At 45.9% G+C, this 15,180-nt stretch overlaps 2 protein-coding genes across 2 annotated transcripts in view; both read left to right on the top strand.

Moving 5' to 3' along the window:
- The window catches only part of LOC309361625 (uncharacterized protein), a 32,293-nt gene extending 25,672 nt beyond the window's left edge, over positions 1-6,621 (top strand). The window contains exons 14-18 of the mRNA XM_081896692.1: positions 1,449-1,625; positions 2,539-2,680; positions 3,143-3,330; positions 3,897-4,038; positions 6,171-6,621. Of these exons, the coding sequence (XP_081752818.1) occupies positions 1,449-1,625; positions 2,539-2,680; positions 3,143-3,330; positions 3,897-4,038; positions 6,171-6,358 (837 nt within the window). The 3' untranslated portion in view covers positions 6,359-6,621. The remainder of the gene's footprint in view (positions 1-1,448; positions 1,626-2,538; positions 2,681-3,142; positions 3,331-3,896; positions 4,039-6,170) is intronic.
- A 6,714-nt stretch (positions 6,622-13,335) lies between these two features.
- LOC309359248 (cytochrome P450 2G1-like) overlaps positions 13,336-15,180 on the top strand; it is a 34,718-nt gene continuing 32,873 nt past the window's right edge. Inside the window, exon 1 of the mRNA XM_081892708.1 lies at positions 13,336-13,600. Coding sequence (XP_081748834.1) covers positions 13,424-13,600 — 177 coding nt within the window. The 5' untranslated portion in view covers positions 13,336-13,423. The remainder of the gene's footprint in view (positions 13,601-15,180) is intronic.

The following is a 15,180-nucleotide window of genomic DNA, read 5'->3' as shown; positions in this document are numbered from 1 at the left end:
TTGGCTGCCGCAAAGGGCGGGCCCTCACAGGTTCACTTAAGGTCGGGGCAGCCCGGGGCTCGCCCCTTTCGTTCCCCCAGCAGCAGCGGTTTGGAGGTCTTGGGCCCCCCCAATATTTTTTATAAGTCGGTATGGGCCCCCGCCCCCCAATATTCTTTATAAGTCGGCGCCCCTGATTGCAAGAGAGAAATGGCTGCCACCACAAAAAATGGCAGTCACCAACAGGGGCTACACCCTACAGTTTCCATCCCCACAACACCCCAGAACAAAGCAGCATACAGGTTTTTCCTAATGTAAGAAAATGGTACCGAAGCTACTGAAGAAAGAGCCATGAGGGTGTGGGGGAGGGGAGAATTGTTGCTATGAATCGCAAACTGCTCCCCTGAAATTTACTGCCCTCATAAAACCTCGCAATCAGTAAAGGGAACCACATAAATTTCTGTCCCAACAGGAGCTTTACTTCTTTCGTTTTTTGTTAATTTTAAATAATTGTTGATTACTGGGATAGGTCTGTCTATTGTGCAATATGATATGCATTTAAAATGGCAGACATTTCCACATTAGCGGATGACAAAATAGAAGAAAGACTTGTGCAAAATGCACCAATTGCAGGAGAATGGGAAATTCCAGTTGAAAGTGAGAATGAGTGTTGGAACAGACTGGGGCACATTTGTACATCTATAGAGGTATCCTGGTGCGAGGAGTTGCCAAGCGTGGGGAGCCATGCCTAGATCATCAGTTAAAACAAGCTACCCAGGATGATGTTGTTCTTGTTGTTCTGCCCTTCACCCTAAGGTCCCAGGGCAGGTTACAACAATTGAAACACAAAGTTAAAAACGGTTGAAAACAACTTATATACATCTCAGATGTCAAAAGCCGGAGTGAAAAGGCATGTCTTCAGCATTCTTCAAAATCTGTATAATGAAGATTCCAGGCACATCTCTGTGTAGAGGAAGTTCCACAACTGAAGGGTTGCCACAGACAATACCTTTTTCTGGACCATGAGCCTCTGAGGGCAGTGCAACAACCAATAGGGTCCCCTCTGCCACTCTTAGCACCTGAGGAAGTCTGCAGGAAAGGAAGCTGTCTTTCAGGTAGTTGGAGCTTGAGTCATTTAGGGCTTTAAAAACTAATATTAACACCTTGAACTAGGCCCAGAGCCAAACTGGCCACATGTGCAGCTGCTTTATAACAGAGGTTATGTGAGACTTAAACAGAACCCGAACCAGTAATCTGGATTTTGGACCAGTTGACATTTCTGAGTCATTTTCAAGGGAAGCCCCATCATCCCTAGCCCTTAGGAATGAGGTAAAATGAACCAGAAGCTCAACAGTTCCTGCTGGATTTCCAAAATAAGTGATTAAAAACAACAACTGCTTTATCACTTTTCAGCCAGAATCTTTGTGGATTTGCAATATTTAAGGCTGTGTGTGTCATCTTCATTTCAGGTGTACTCTGCTGTCCCCAAAATATTGGACTGCTTTCCTGGAAGACACCAAAAGATTTTTTCTGATACTGATGAGTTGTGTGCTTTCATCCGTGAGAATGTGAAAGTACACAGGCAGACGCTGGATCCTCAGAACATCCGTGACTTTATTGACTGCTTTCTTATCAAGTCTGAGAAGGTATGTGGGTCAAAAAATTTATTTGCACCGGTATGGGTGCCCAGTCATGTCCTAGTCCATGTGGGGAAGGGATACCAGGCCAACCAGAGTGCCCCTCTGTCTTTGCCTCCTCCCCTGGCAACTTCTCTCGGTCACTCCTTGCAAGACTTTTTTAACTATTATAATTATTCATTAGGCTGAGGTATCCTGTGCCCAGTGTTAAAGTCTATGCTTAATGTTGTACAAAACAATGCAAGTGCTTACGATAAAAATAAAAACAAAAAAATTCCTTCCAGTAGCACCTTAAAGACCAACTAAGTTAGTTCTTGGTATGAGCTTTCGTGTGCATGCACACTTCTTCAGATACACACTGTGTATCTGAAGAAGTGTGCATGCACACTGTGTATCTGAAGAAGTGTGCATGCGCACGAAAGCTCATACCAAGACCCAACTTAGTTGGTCTTTAAGGTGCTACTGGAAGGATTTTTTTTGTTTTGACTATGGCAGATCAACACGGCTACCTATCTGTAATAAAAATAAAATTGGTTCACTCACTTTACAGCCTATATGAGTAACATGGACAGCTACTTTGCCCAAACAAAAATACATAACCAGTTACTCTTTCTTTTACTGCCATCACTCCTATAATTTCTGACCCCATATATTTTCAGATATATATAATCTTGGATAGCTCTAACATTCCAGTAATCAAACAACACAACGTTTGTAATGCAATGGTATGCAAGTGCTTTTCTTTATATTTCTAAAGTAATTCTATTTTAAATACATGTGATTGGATTAAACACCTCTTGGGGTGAGTGCAGGATTCCATCCATGATGCTCATTCCAACAGGCTAAGGTGCCTCCATTTTGCCATCTTTCTTTATAGTGAATTTTTTTCTCTCTCCCCAACCCCTTTCCCTTTGCCTCATAGGAAAAAAAGCCTGCTGGTGACACCTTCAGAACTGAAAACCTTGTCATGACAGTGTTTGCCCTTTTTTTGGCTGGGACAGGAACCGCAAGCGTTTTCTTGATCTCTGGCCTCATGGTGATGGCTAAGTTGCCACATATTCAAGGTATTCAGATACCCCAGAGAAGTTTAAAGTGGATGGGACTATGATGGGCTCCACTAGTAATCACACATGAAAAGACATCCCAAGGACTAGGAGGTTTCCATCAGCATTCTGCATCAGCCTGAACCTCTCCTCATTGTTTAAAATTAAAAAGGGTCTTGAGGGCTCCATGGTGTCTTCAAATGGCACCTATGTCCAGGGGTAGGAACATTGCCAGAAGAGATGGGGCCTCAGAATTCTGGAAGCACATTTTCCAAATGATATTTGTTACAGGAAAAGTCCAGCAGGAGATCAACAAGGTGGTAAGGCTCTGGAACAGAGGAATGAGTGGAAACCACTCAAGAGGAGAATTTGTGTTGGCATGAGTTTTCATGATGCCGGAGAGTGCCCAAGGTTTTCACTCTGTCAGATGAGAAGCAGAATCTGAATCCAGGAAATACATCTCTTGAGTCTTTTTCATTACAGCAAAAGTCCAACAGGAAATTGATGAGGTGACGAGTGGCACCCGTGCCCCTAGCATGGAAGATCGTGTGAGGATGCCTTTCACCAATGCAGTTACCCATGAGCTTCTACGATACCCACTATTAACTAATGAGGCCGCTCCCTGTACAATGTCTTGTGATACAAAATTCAGGGGGTTCACCTTCCCTAAGGTATGATGGCCCAGCATTTTGCCATGATAATTGTGGAGAAGAAATGGAGCAGTTTCAGGAACTGATCATATAAATGGCCCTGGACTGCCCTCATGGAGGCAGGGATGAGATCAGTAGTGGAGATCAGTAGTGATTTTGTTGGCCTAAGCAAATGAGCTGAAGGAACTAGTGATAGAGGAAATTTTTTTTTGTTCGTTTCACATTTTAAAATGAACCAACAGAATAAGTCTTTCACAGACCTATGCATACAAAATGTATCTTGTGGAGAAATGTGTACTAAAATCAATGTTTTAGTGGGAAAATGCACACAGAAGCACACTAAAAAGCACACAAAAAGGTGTTTTAGATTTAAAATACACATAAATGTGTATTTTAGTTGAATGTAAGGCAGTGTGTACTTGTGGAGTAATACAAGAGCAGATCAGAGGAAATCAGCTCATCCCTAGTGGAAGCCCATTCTCCTAAGTTAGCTTCCCCATATTATCATTTTATCATAGTGTGGCTATTTCCTAGATAGTCATGAATTGAGACCTATAATGTAAATTTGCCATCTTTTAACCCTGAAGGGCACTGCTGTTACTCCATTGTTCACATCTGTGCACCGTGACCCTCTCCAGTGGGAGACTCCCGAACAGTTCAATCCTGGACATTTCTTGGATGAGAAAGGCCAGTTCAAGAAGAAAGATGCCTTAATAGTCTTTTCAGCAGGTAACTATACAAGTCTGTGGTAACTTATGTGCAAATAATGCCATTTCCACTTTCTTTCAAGAGACAGTGTACGGAAAGAGATATGGCTGCGCTGTGGTCTAAGCCACTGAGCCTCTTGGGCTTGCTGATCAGAAGGTTTGAATCCCTGTGACAGGATGAGCTCCCATTGCTCCTTCCCAGCTCCTGCCAACCTAACAGTTTGAAAGCACACGAGTTCAAGTAGATACATAGGTACCGCTGTGGCAGGAAGGTAAACAGTATTTACGTGTGCTGCTCTGGTGTGCTGGTCCCATGGGTCAACCGAGAGGCGAGGTCCGATTCCAGTCCCAGGTTGAAGGTGCAATATGGAGGCAGTCCATCAAAGCTGAAGCTGGGTGCAGGGCAGGGCAGGGAGTCGGGTGAAGTCAGGAACAGGCTTGCAAGCAGGGAGTCAGGGCGGGTCAGGAGCTCCGGCAGGAAAGCAGAACAGTGTTCAGGCAGGAACGGGCTACCAATAATGTTGCCCCCGCAACTTGGGACTGGGGCTGGCCAGCTTTTATCTGCCCCGAGGCATAGGGTGGCCCCGATCCTCAGGTGACTCGCCTCTCCTGGCATGGAGGCGAGCACTCCTCCTGCGGGAACTTAGTTCCCTCCACCTCTCTGCTCTGAGCCTCTGCAGCTCAGGAGAGGCTGGAGGGTTACCAGACCCAGAGGCAACCTCAGCTTCCTCTGACGGGGCTGAGAGTGGAGCACCTGCAGGCAATGGGTCCTTCATCACCTCAGGAGCCAGAGCAGAGTCAGCTGGTGCCTGCACCTGAGGATCCAGCACAGGTGAGGACCCTTCAGGCTCATGCCCCAGCCCTGGCTCAGCTGGTTATGGAGGCGGGGGATCCTGTGCAGTCTGGGATTCTTAAGGATCAGCATCAGAATCAGAATCCCAGGTCATCACATCTGGTTTCACCAGAAGCATCTTTGTCATGCTCGCCACATGATCCGGAAAAACTGTATGCAGGCAAATGCCGGCACCCTCGGCCTGCAAAGGAAGATGAGCACTGCAACCCCAGAGTCGTTCATGACTGGACTTAACTCTCAGGGGTCCTTTACCCCATGTTTTGCAATTTCCCTGAAGTATTACATGGCACCCTGTTGTAAGCTTTTGGCATGCACCACTTTTTACACGGAGGCAGTGCCCTCCGTCCAGCTTCTAATAGGTTTCTTCTCACAAAGGCACTGTGATTTGATGTAAAATGAGAGACCTATAAAGTCATTCCATGTTTGGATGTGCCAGTCTTGTAATTACCGGTATATTTCCCTCCCTGGTATTTTCTGTGAGTAGGGGATGGCACAAAAACATATGATATCGTTTGGAAAAAATTAAAGTACATCTGGGTCAGGAGTCACTGTGCGGAGTGACTAGTGTGGAGCTAGAAAAGGGTAAATAAACTGGAATGTTTGGGAAAGCATGAAGTTGAATTCCTCCCATTCTGTCGCTGGAGAACTGCATCAGAAAATTTGTACAAGTGAAAATTTTGAAGATTGGTTGTGTTTACGTTCTCATATGGTTTCAGAAAGGGTGCATTTGATAGACTGAGCTTTAAATGTGAACTGAATCTCATGTCTCGCCCATCCATACGTCAGGCCAATCATTATATTATTATTAGTAGTAGTAGTACTAGTAATAGTAGTACAGTGATACCTTGTTTTTCGAATTTAATCCATTCTGGAAGACCATTCGAGTTCTGAAACGTTCAAAAACCAAAACTCAATATGGAAGCCTCAGTATAGAAGCTGCATGGCATGTTTGACCAGAACGCATAGAAAACGTCCTTAAAGTTATCTTCCCACTTTTCTTGTTTCTTGATGAATGATACCTAACAGTATTTCCAGTCCCCAAACCAACATCGCATGAATTCACTAGGAGTGGATCTGCACACAGGAAAAATAAAGCTAAAAATAGGTCAGAAATTAAATCGTTATAACAAATTATTTTATCATATAATTTTTTTTTTGCTCTCTGTCGTCATCTGGTATTGCATGTTTATAACGTATTCAAAACGTCGTTTTTTTGACTAATGGAGCTGAGTCCTAGGTTTCCTGTGCACTGTGTAAATCTTTGGGTAACTGGTTAGCTGTGCCTTCTTTTTCTTTGCCAGGGAAGCGGGCATGCATTGGGGAAGCCTTGGCACGGATGGAGCTCTTCCTGTTCTTCAGTACTCTGCTCCAGAATTTCACCTTCCAGCTGGTTGGAGCTGCAAAAGATATGGATTTAGCCTCTTTGTTTAGGGAGTTCAATGCTAAAAATGTCTGTCCTCTGATGAAAGCCATCAGACGTTCAGTGTGATCTTGTGACAAAAGATAAGCAGAAAGAATGTGGTCAGTGGCTCCCATAATATTTGTAGTAGGTATAACAGGAGTCCTGCAAGGTGCCTTCCTTCACTCATTCAACACCTCTCAGTTTCACATAAGAGTAGTAGCCCTAGATATCAGGTATTAAAAGTTTTCTTAGCATGACAAACGAGAAGAGCCTTTGACCTTTCAATCCCAAATGTTCAGTCAACTGTTCATGGGCTCATTGGCACTTAATAAAATGTTCCACATCATCAACTATTGCAGTGTGTGTGTGTGTGTTTTAAAAAGCTTTCCTCATACAGTAGTACTTCGGGTTACAAATTTAATTCATTCCGGAGGTCTGCTCTAAACCCGAAACCGTTCTTAACGTGAGGCGCACTTTCGCTAATGGGGCCTCCTGCTACTGCTGTACCGCCACCGCACAATTTCCGTTCTCATCCTGGGGCAAAGTTCTCAACCTGAAGCACTACTTCTGGGTTAGTGGAGTTTGTAACCTGAAGCATTTGTAACCTGAGGTAACACTGTATACTGTTATAAACATTCACTCTCTTCTACTGATTAAATTGAGGGGATCTTTATTCTCTCAAGTATACATGGCTTCTTGATTTCAGTTTAACTACAAATAGGGCTGTTGGCAATATCTGCATTTCAACATTGCAAAATATCCCCAGGTAAATATTGCAATATACTGATATATCACAATGCCTGAAATAAGGATGGAGCTATGTAGAGGCATTGGCTGGCTTCATGGTTTTCCCCCCATTGTGGTTTTGCATGGCACACGTGCGCGCGCACACACATTGTGATTCACAATATATTACCAGGTCAAAAATTATGAAACCGACAGCACAATATAGACTTTAAACTGGTTTTGGATGCTATATTAATATATTGTCCAACTACTAATAGGGATGAAAGTGGATTTCATTTTCATTTTCTCTTTTTTTAATGATCATGCCCAGATTGGAACACAAGCATTCAAATCAGATTGCATGTCTATAGACCTTTCTGGGGATGGTTATTTTTATTCACCCCACCCCTTCATTTTAACACGGCAGTCTGTGGGCTTTCTGTCAATTTCCCCCTTTTTCTTAAAAACTATTTCCAGCCACTTGAAGCAGCTAGAAAGGACAGTGTTTGCTGTGTTCATTGAAATGTTTTAAGTAAAAAAGCCCCTGGAAGTGGCAATGCATTGCTGCTGGCCACATTTTCCTGACTAATTCTATGTAGTGCCCCCCCCCAAATACCACAAAAAGAGCCTAAGTCCCAAGCCCTCACTGTCCAAATTGTGCTCACTGTGTGAGGGGGAAGCTTGCCTTGCCAGTTCAAAGCCCCTTGCAGAGATGTCACTGTGACATAATATTAAACTGCAACGAACTCATGATGATAAGGCTCAGTAGGCTGAGTCACCTCTGCAAAGCAAGTCAAAAAGGTGGTGATTTTGCTGCCAAAACTAGTGAAGTGAGTACAGCTCCATGCTTTTGAAGGTGAAGGGGCAGTAGGTGAAGGGGCAGTGTTGGTCCAGGAGAATTGTAGGTTTTTCTTTCCATTTGCCAGAAGTGTTGGTCAGATTGCAAAAGTCACAGATCCTTTAGAAGCCAGAATCCCACCTCTCTGAGGGTGAAACTAGATGATGTGCCAATTGCAGAAAAGCAATCAGATTCCTCATCTTATCCTCCAGATAACCCTGGAGAAGCCTAAACAGCCTCTGAAAAAGATAGATGACAAAGGTTGTAGATACATCCAGAACCAGAAATTCCACCTTTCTGAACTTGTATCTATTTTTTGTTTTGTCAGAAGCAAATATAGAGGTTATGATTAAAATGTTCTGAATTGAAGGCGAGAACTCTCTTGTGCTTTTCATAGTAGGGTAGTAGAGGGAATTTCAGCAGGTGAAGGTTTTCACACTTGTGTCAAACTGGATTCTTCTTCTGCACAAGAATTCTGGCACTGCCTTATGTTGCATCTGGTCATGATACTGTCAGAGTGATGGGTCAGATTACCCAGTAATTTCTTGTGGTGTTCCAGGAAGCAGAAAGATTAGCCCAGAATGGATTACCCCACCGTACTGTCTTTCTACTGGCTCTTGCCACTTACCATCTGGCCTGGGGCAGGGCCTGAAGCCTCATAAGGACTGCATGGTGCTTGCTGCCTGCTGCCCAGGAGGACTCCCCTGAGTGAGTGCTTGAGGGCCCTGCTCTTGCCACTTACCATCTGGCCTGGGGCGGGGCCTGAAGCCTCATAAGGACTGCGTGGTGCCTGCTGCCTGCTGCCCAGGAGGACTCCCCTGAGTGAGTGCCGAGGGCCCTGCTCCTTTCTGCCACGTACCATCTGGCCTGGGGTGGGGCCTGAAGCCTCATAAGGACTGCATGGTGCTTGCTGCCTGCTGCCCAGGAGGACTCCCCTGAGTGAGTGCTTGAGGGCCCTGCTCTTGCCACTTACCATCTGGCCTGGGGCAGGGCCTGACAGGCCTCACTAGGACAGTGTTACTGCAGGAGGGGCACAGAGTGTTTTTAAAATGTTTTTTTAAAAATTCTTTTGGATTTTTTGTATGTGGGGGTGGGGGTGGGATGGATGTTTGGTTGGGTTTGGGGAATTATTATTTTTTATTTTGATGTTTTTGTAATTTTTACATTTTTTTGTATTGTTTTATTGGTTTTGTTTGTTTGTATAAGTTGTTATTTTGTTCTTAGGGGGAGGGGTCAGGGCTGCCGGGGAGTGGGCCCCAGCCCACAAAATGGCTGGGGCATGTTCCACAGGGGGGAATGCACTGGGACAACCGATCTCAGTGATCACGGGTAGGAGGAGGAGTTACGCTAAGACCAGACCATGTCATTACAGAGGAGGCAGGTTTAGTCGTTGTCTGAGGACTATTCCTGCCTCCGGGTCTGGTCCTGACCGGATGGGTACTAGAATCAGCAAGGGATACCCTCATGACCTGAAGGTGCTGCTGTGCAATGCCAGGTCAATGATTCATAAGACCACTGCCATCCATGACTTGATCATGGATGGAGGACTTGACCTGGCATGTGTAACAGAGACTTGGTTGGATGAAGCAGATGGGCCTGTCCTTGCCGCTGCTTGTCCACCAGGTTTCTCTTACGCACAGCAACCCAGGTCATGTGGGCGGGGAGGGGGGTTGCAGTGATTTTTAGAAAGTCATTAGTTTGCACCAGGCGTCCTATTGGGAAGACCCAGTTTTCTGAGTGCATGTTCTGGAAGTTGGGCAATAGGGGCAGTACAGGATTCCTTTTGGTGTACCGACCTCCCCGCTGCACCAAGGATTCCCTGCCTGAGCTGCTTCAGGTCGTGGCGGATGTTCTCCTGGAGACACCTAGCTTGGTCGTCCTAGGGGATTTTAACATCCATGCCGACACGACCTTACAAGGGGCAGCTCGGGACTTCGTGGAAAGCATGGCCTCCATGGGGCTGTCCCTGAATAAGTCTGGCCCATCCCATAGCCGCAGACATGCCTTGGACCTGGTGTTTACCTCTATGGATGTTGGTGATCTGACACTAAGTAAAAGTGAAACAAAAGAAGTGCCATGGTCAGATCACTTCCTGGTGCAACTGGACTTCTCTGCAACCCATCCCCTCTGCAGGGAGGTGGGACCAATTCGGATGGTCCGCCCCCACCACTTAATGGATCCAAATGGTTTCCAGAGAGTGGTAGGGGATGCTTTATCCCTTGTTGATGGCCTTTCAGCCGATTCCCTGGTGGCCCGCTGGAATGTGGAGTTAACCAGGGCTATTGACTGTTTGGCTCCGAAGCGCCCTCTCCGATTGCATGGAGCCCGGAGAGCCCCGTGGTTTTCCACGGATCTGAGGGCAATGAAACAATCGTTGAGACGGCTAGAGCGCCGGTGGCGGATAACTCATTCCGAATCTGACCGGACACAGGTTAGAGCTCAACGTCGAGCCTACCAAGTGGCGATAGCGACGGCGAAGAAGAACTTCTTCACCGCCTCTATTGCATCTGCAGAAAACAGCAGCAGGAGACTTTTTCAGCTGGTTCACAATTTAGCGGAACCACCTGTAACATCGGGGCCCAGCATGGGCCACATATTCTCCTGCAATGATTTTGCAAAGTTTTTTACAGATAAAATCGCTCAGATTCGGGAAGAAGTAGACTCCACCATGGGAGCAGGGCCAGGGCGGGAGCGTGCTAGAGTTCTGTCTAGTCAAGTTGAGTGGGATCAATTCCAATCTGTTACCTCCGAGGATGTGGACAGGCTGCTTGGACGAGTGAAACCAACCACCTATCTCCTGGATCCTTGCCCATCCTGGCTTATAAAAGCTAGCCGGGAAGGACTGGGCGATGGGCTTCGTGGGGTGGTGAATGCTTCCCTCCGTGAGGGAGCCTTCCCAGACCCACTGAAAGAGGCAGTTATTAAACCGCTTCTTAAAAAACCATCTTTAGATGCGGCCACAATGGCCAACTATCGCCCAATCTCAAATCTTCCATTCTTGGGCAAGGTGATAGAGCGAGCGGTTGCTGAACAACTCCAGGCACGCCTGGAAGAAGCGGACCATTTGGATCCCTTCCAGTCGGGATTCAGGCCTCATCATGGGACTGAAACTGCCTTGGTCGCACTGGTTGATGATCTCCGGCGGGCTAGGGACAAAGGTGAGAGCTGTTTCCTAGTTCTGCTGGATCTCTCAGCGGCGTTTGATACCATCGACCATAACATCCTTCTGGACCGTCTTGAGGGGCTGGGAGCTGGGGGCACTGTCCTACAGTGGTTCCGCTCCTTCCTCCTGGGCCGTGTTCAGAAAGTGGTGGGGGGGGGATGAGTGTTCAGACCCCTGGGCTCTCACTTGTGGGGTGCCTCAGGGTTCTGTCCTCTCCCCCATGCTTTTCAACATCTACATGCAGCCACAGGGAGAGATCATCAGGAGGTTTGGGCTGGGTGTTCATCAGTATGCAGATGATACCCAGCTCTACCTCTCTTTTAAATCAGAACCAGTGAGGGCAGTGAAGGTCCTGTGTGAGTGTCTGGAGGCGGTTGGAGGATGGATGGCGGCTAACAGATTGAGGTTGAATCCTGACAAGACAGAAGTACTGTTTCTGGGGGACAGGAGGCGGGCAGGTGTGGAGGATTCCCTGGTCCTGAATGGGGTAACTGTGCCCCTGAAGGACCAGGTGCGCAGCCTGGGAGTCATTTTGGACTCACAGCTGTCCATGGAGGCACAGGTCAAATCTGTGTCCAGGGCAGCTGTTTACCAGCTCCATCTGGTACGTAGGCTGAGACCCTATCTGCCTGCGGACTGTCTCGCCAGAGTGGTGCATGCTCTGGTTATCTCCCGCTTGGACTACTGCAATGCACTCTACGTGGGGCTACCTTTGAAGGTGACTCGGAAACTACAACTAATACAGAATGCGGCAGCTAGACTGGTGACTGGGAGTGGCCGCCGAGACCATATAACACCGGTCTTGAAAGACCTACATTGGCTCCCAGTATGTTTCCGAGCACAATTCAAAGTGTTGGTGCTGACCTTTAAAGCCCTAAACGGCCTCGGTCCAGTATACCTGAAGGAGCGTCTCCACCCCCATCATTCTGCCCGGACGCTGAGGTCCAGCGCCGAGGGCCTTCTGGCGGTTCCCTCATTGCGAGAAGCAAAGCTACAGGGAACCAGGCAGAGGGCCTTCTCGGTAGTGGCGCCCACCCTGTGGAACACCCTTCCAGCAGATGTCAAAGCAATAAACAACTACCTGACATTCAGAAGACATCTTAAGGCAGCCCTGTTCAGGGAAGTTTTTAACGTGTGATTTTACTGTATTTTTGGTTTTTATGGAAGCCGCCCAGAGTGGCTGGGGAGGCCCAGCCAGATGGGCGGGGTATAAATAATAAATTATTATTATTATTATTATTATTATTATTATTATTAATTATTATTATTATTTCTAGCTTACAATACTCAAGGCGGTTTACAAGCTGACGAAACAAAGAATGTATACCTTATAACAACCTAATGCAATACAAAAATGTGATAATAAAACATAACATATCCAACCCACCTCCTGGGCATGTTTATGACCACATGCTGTGGTAATTCAGTGAGGTTTGGAAAGCATTCTCCCTCCCTGGTGTCAGTGGCAGATCTTGGGGTCTCAAATTTCAGGGGTCAAAAATTTGCCCCCCTCCTCTTGTGCTCCATTATAAATAAAAGTGGCACTTCAGAAGCTCTGTGCCCAGTGTCACCAAACCCGTTGCACTTCCCTAAATCTGCTTCCACTGGTATGTTCACCTGACATGCACACCCTCAGCCTATTTTCACCTTAATGAGCATGCCAAGTCGAAAGGCACTCCAAGGACCCACCCCACAAAGGCAGAGTCCATGGAAGGTGACTAAAGAGTGTCCTCAACCCAATAGTGCCTCAGATACTGCAGAAACCTCTTCTTAAATATTCTCACTTACCTGGGCTAAATGCCAATTGGGCCAAATTAAGGAAACACTTCTCCAGTCCCACAGTGTGAAGTCAGTGGAGAAAAAACACAATTGCAGAAAGATCAGGGCAGCTAGATGCCCAAAAAGAAAAAAAGATAAATCACTAATTGAGCCTCTTGGCTTATGGCCAGTCCCATACATGGGGCAATGCAGCTAAGAAAGCCTTACTTGAGATGCATAGCAGTCAGCAGGTGAGAGCCACATCTATGAAGCACAAACTTCATAGTCCTGTATAAAAATGGAAACTGCACTAAAGGTCTATCCAGCTCAGTATTGCTGACTTTGACTGGCACCAGAAAAGAAAATGTTTTCCCTGGCTGACTTCACAATGAATGTGCATCAGTGCCCAGCCTCCATTCACGAGATCTCACATTTCCAAGGGTTAGGGGGTTAACTCGGAGTTCAGGTCAGAGTGACATTCTTTTAATGAGTTACTAGCTCTTGCTAATAATAAAAAATCACATGGAAAAGAATAAAAACAGGGTTGGAATGTTAGAGATATTCCAGAGACAGGTTTGGCTGGGTCTCCAGCTGATGGCCTTGCCTCCTTCCTGACTTTCTTAAGCATTTTCTTGGATTTCTGGCCTAAAGAAGAGCTCAGTGAAAGATGGAGGTGGTTGGGGCAGGAGCTCTGCTCCTTCTCTACCTGTTCTTCACTGTACTCTTCTCCTCCTTCAAAATGTACAAGAAGAAAAGCCAGCTACCCCCAGGTCCCACTCCCTGGCTCTTGCTGGGAAATCTCCTGCAGAAAGATGTCCTGCCTCTCTACAAGTTCTATACAAAGGTGAGTTTCCCTGTCCATAAATGCCATGTAATGAATAGGATTTTGCCTAGAATAGTAGGACACACACACAGAGAGGAGGACACAAATTTAATTTCTTCCTTGTCTGGTCTATGTATGTCTGCTTGTGTCTGCTGCTTTGTGAAGCCTTCAGTTAACAGAATGGAGCTTATGATAGGAAAGTTCCCATCCTCTTTGTCTTTTCCCATGCTATAAGGCTGTAGAGAGTATGGGGATCCATATGAACCAACATGGACCTTCTTTTGTGCCTTCTCTGTGAGAACTACATAGGGTGGCAACATGAGAACGGGCCTTCGCTGTGGTGGCTCACCATTTGTGCAATGCTCTATCCAAGGAAGCTTACCTGGCGCTTTCATTACATATCCTGAGGCACCACGCAAAAATATTCATTGTCACCCAGGCCTTTGGCTAATTAAGCAATCTATACCTTTCAAACTTGGAGGGGGGTATTGTTTTTGTTGTTATTATGCTATGAATTTCTATGTTTTTAAATTAATATTAATAATAATATGATGATGATATAATCCTCAGAATAAGAGCACAATAGAAATTTAAAAAGTAAAAAATAATGAATGAATGAATAACAGCCATGAATTTTGATGGAGGATAAAGCTACAGTTGATGGCCATATTATAGCTTGAGGAAATCTGTCTTGGTGGAACTGAGTGTTGGGATACTGCCAGGGAGATAAAGTCCATCTTAGCCCCCAAGCCGGCTGCCAGACGATCCATCGACCTCCCGTGGTCACGCAGTATCAGCAATTAGCGACATCAAACCTCAGAAATAGATTGCCATATTCCTGGGCTCGTGCGCACTCTGTCAGCAGAATTCACACAGCAAAAGTTGCACTCAGGAGGGTATCATTTAGAATGTTTATTCAGCGTTGGTCAGAACAAAGAAAAACATGACCGACTGCTACCGTGTTCTGGCACAGAGAGAGAAAACAAAAGCAACAGCAAACATAAACATCCTGAGAAACAGGAAATACGCAGACTCTGTGACTCACAAGCCTGCTCTCTCTTAAGGTGGAACAGAAATATCCTAACATCCCCCCCCTTTCCGTGTAACCTGTAGTACCTGTGGTTCAACCCAATTGCAACCTCTGTACGTAAACCTTAAGTTGTTCTCTGTTAACAACCTTAGACAACAGATCAGCAGGGATTTCATTTCCTGCCATGTAGGACACCTGAATCAGTCCTTTTTGAATACACTCTCTTGCACGATGTAGCTTAATCTGCAAATACTTGGTTCTTTGCTTGCAACTCTCTGAGTTCAGCAAAGCCAAACAGGATCTATTGTCTTGATACACTTGTATAGGACATTTCACAGAAACCCCGATGTCCTTAAACAGTTGCATCAACCATTCACAATCCATGAGTGAAAATGACAGAGCATTGAGTTCTGCTTCACAGGAACTTAGGCTCACTGTTGTCTGCTTTTTGCACAACCAGTCAAACAGATAGTGGTTGTACATGTAGCATACTCCAGAAGTGCTTGTACCATCCGTGGTGTCACTTCCAAAACTTGCATCTGCAAAGATTTCAAGACCTCCAGTCTTCTGA

This window comes from Podarcis melisellensis (genome assembly GCF_964234715.1).
Source record: "Podarcis melisellensis genome assembly, chromosome: 2".
Taxonomy (NCBI): Eukaryota; Metazoa; Chordata; class Lepidosauria; order Squamata; family Lacertidae; genus Podarcis; species Podarcis melisellensis.
This window is presented reverse-complemented; position numbering and strand designations above follow the sequence as displayed.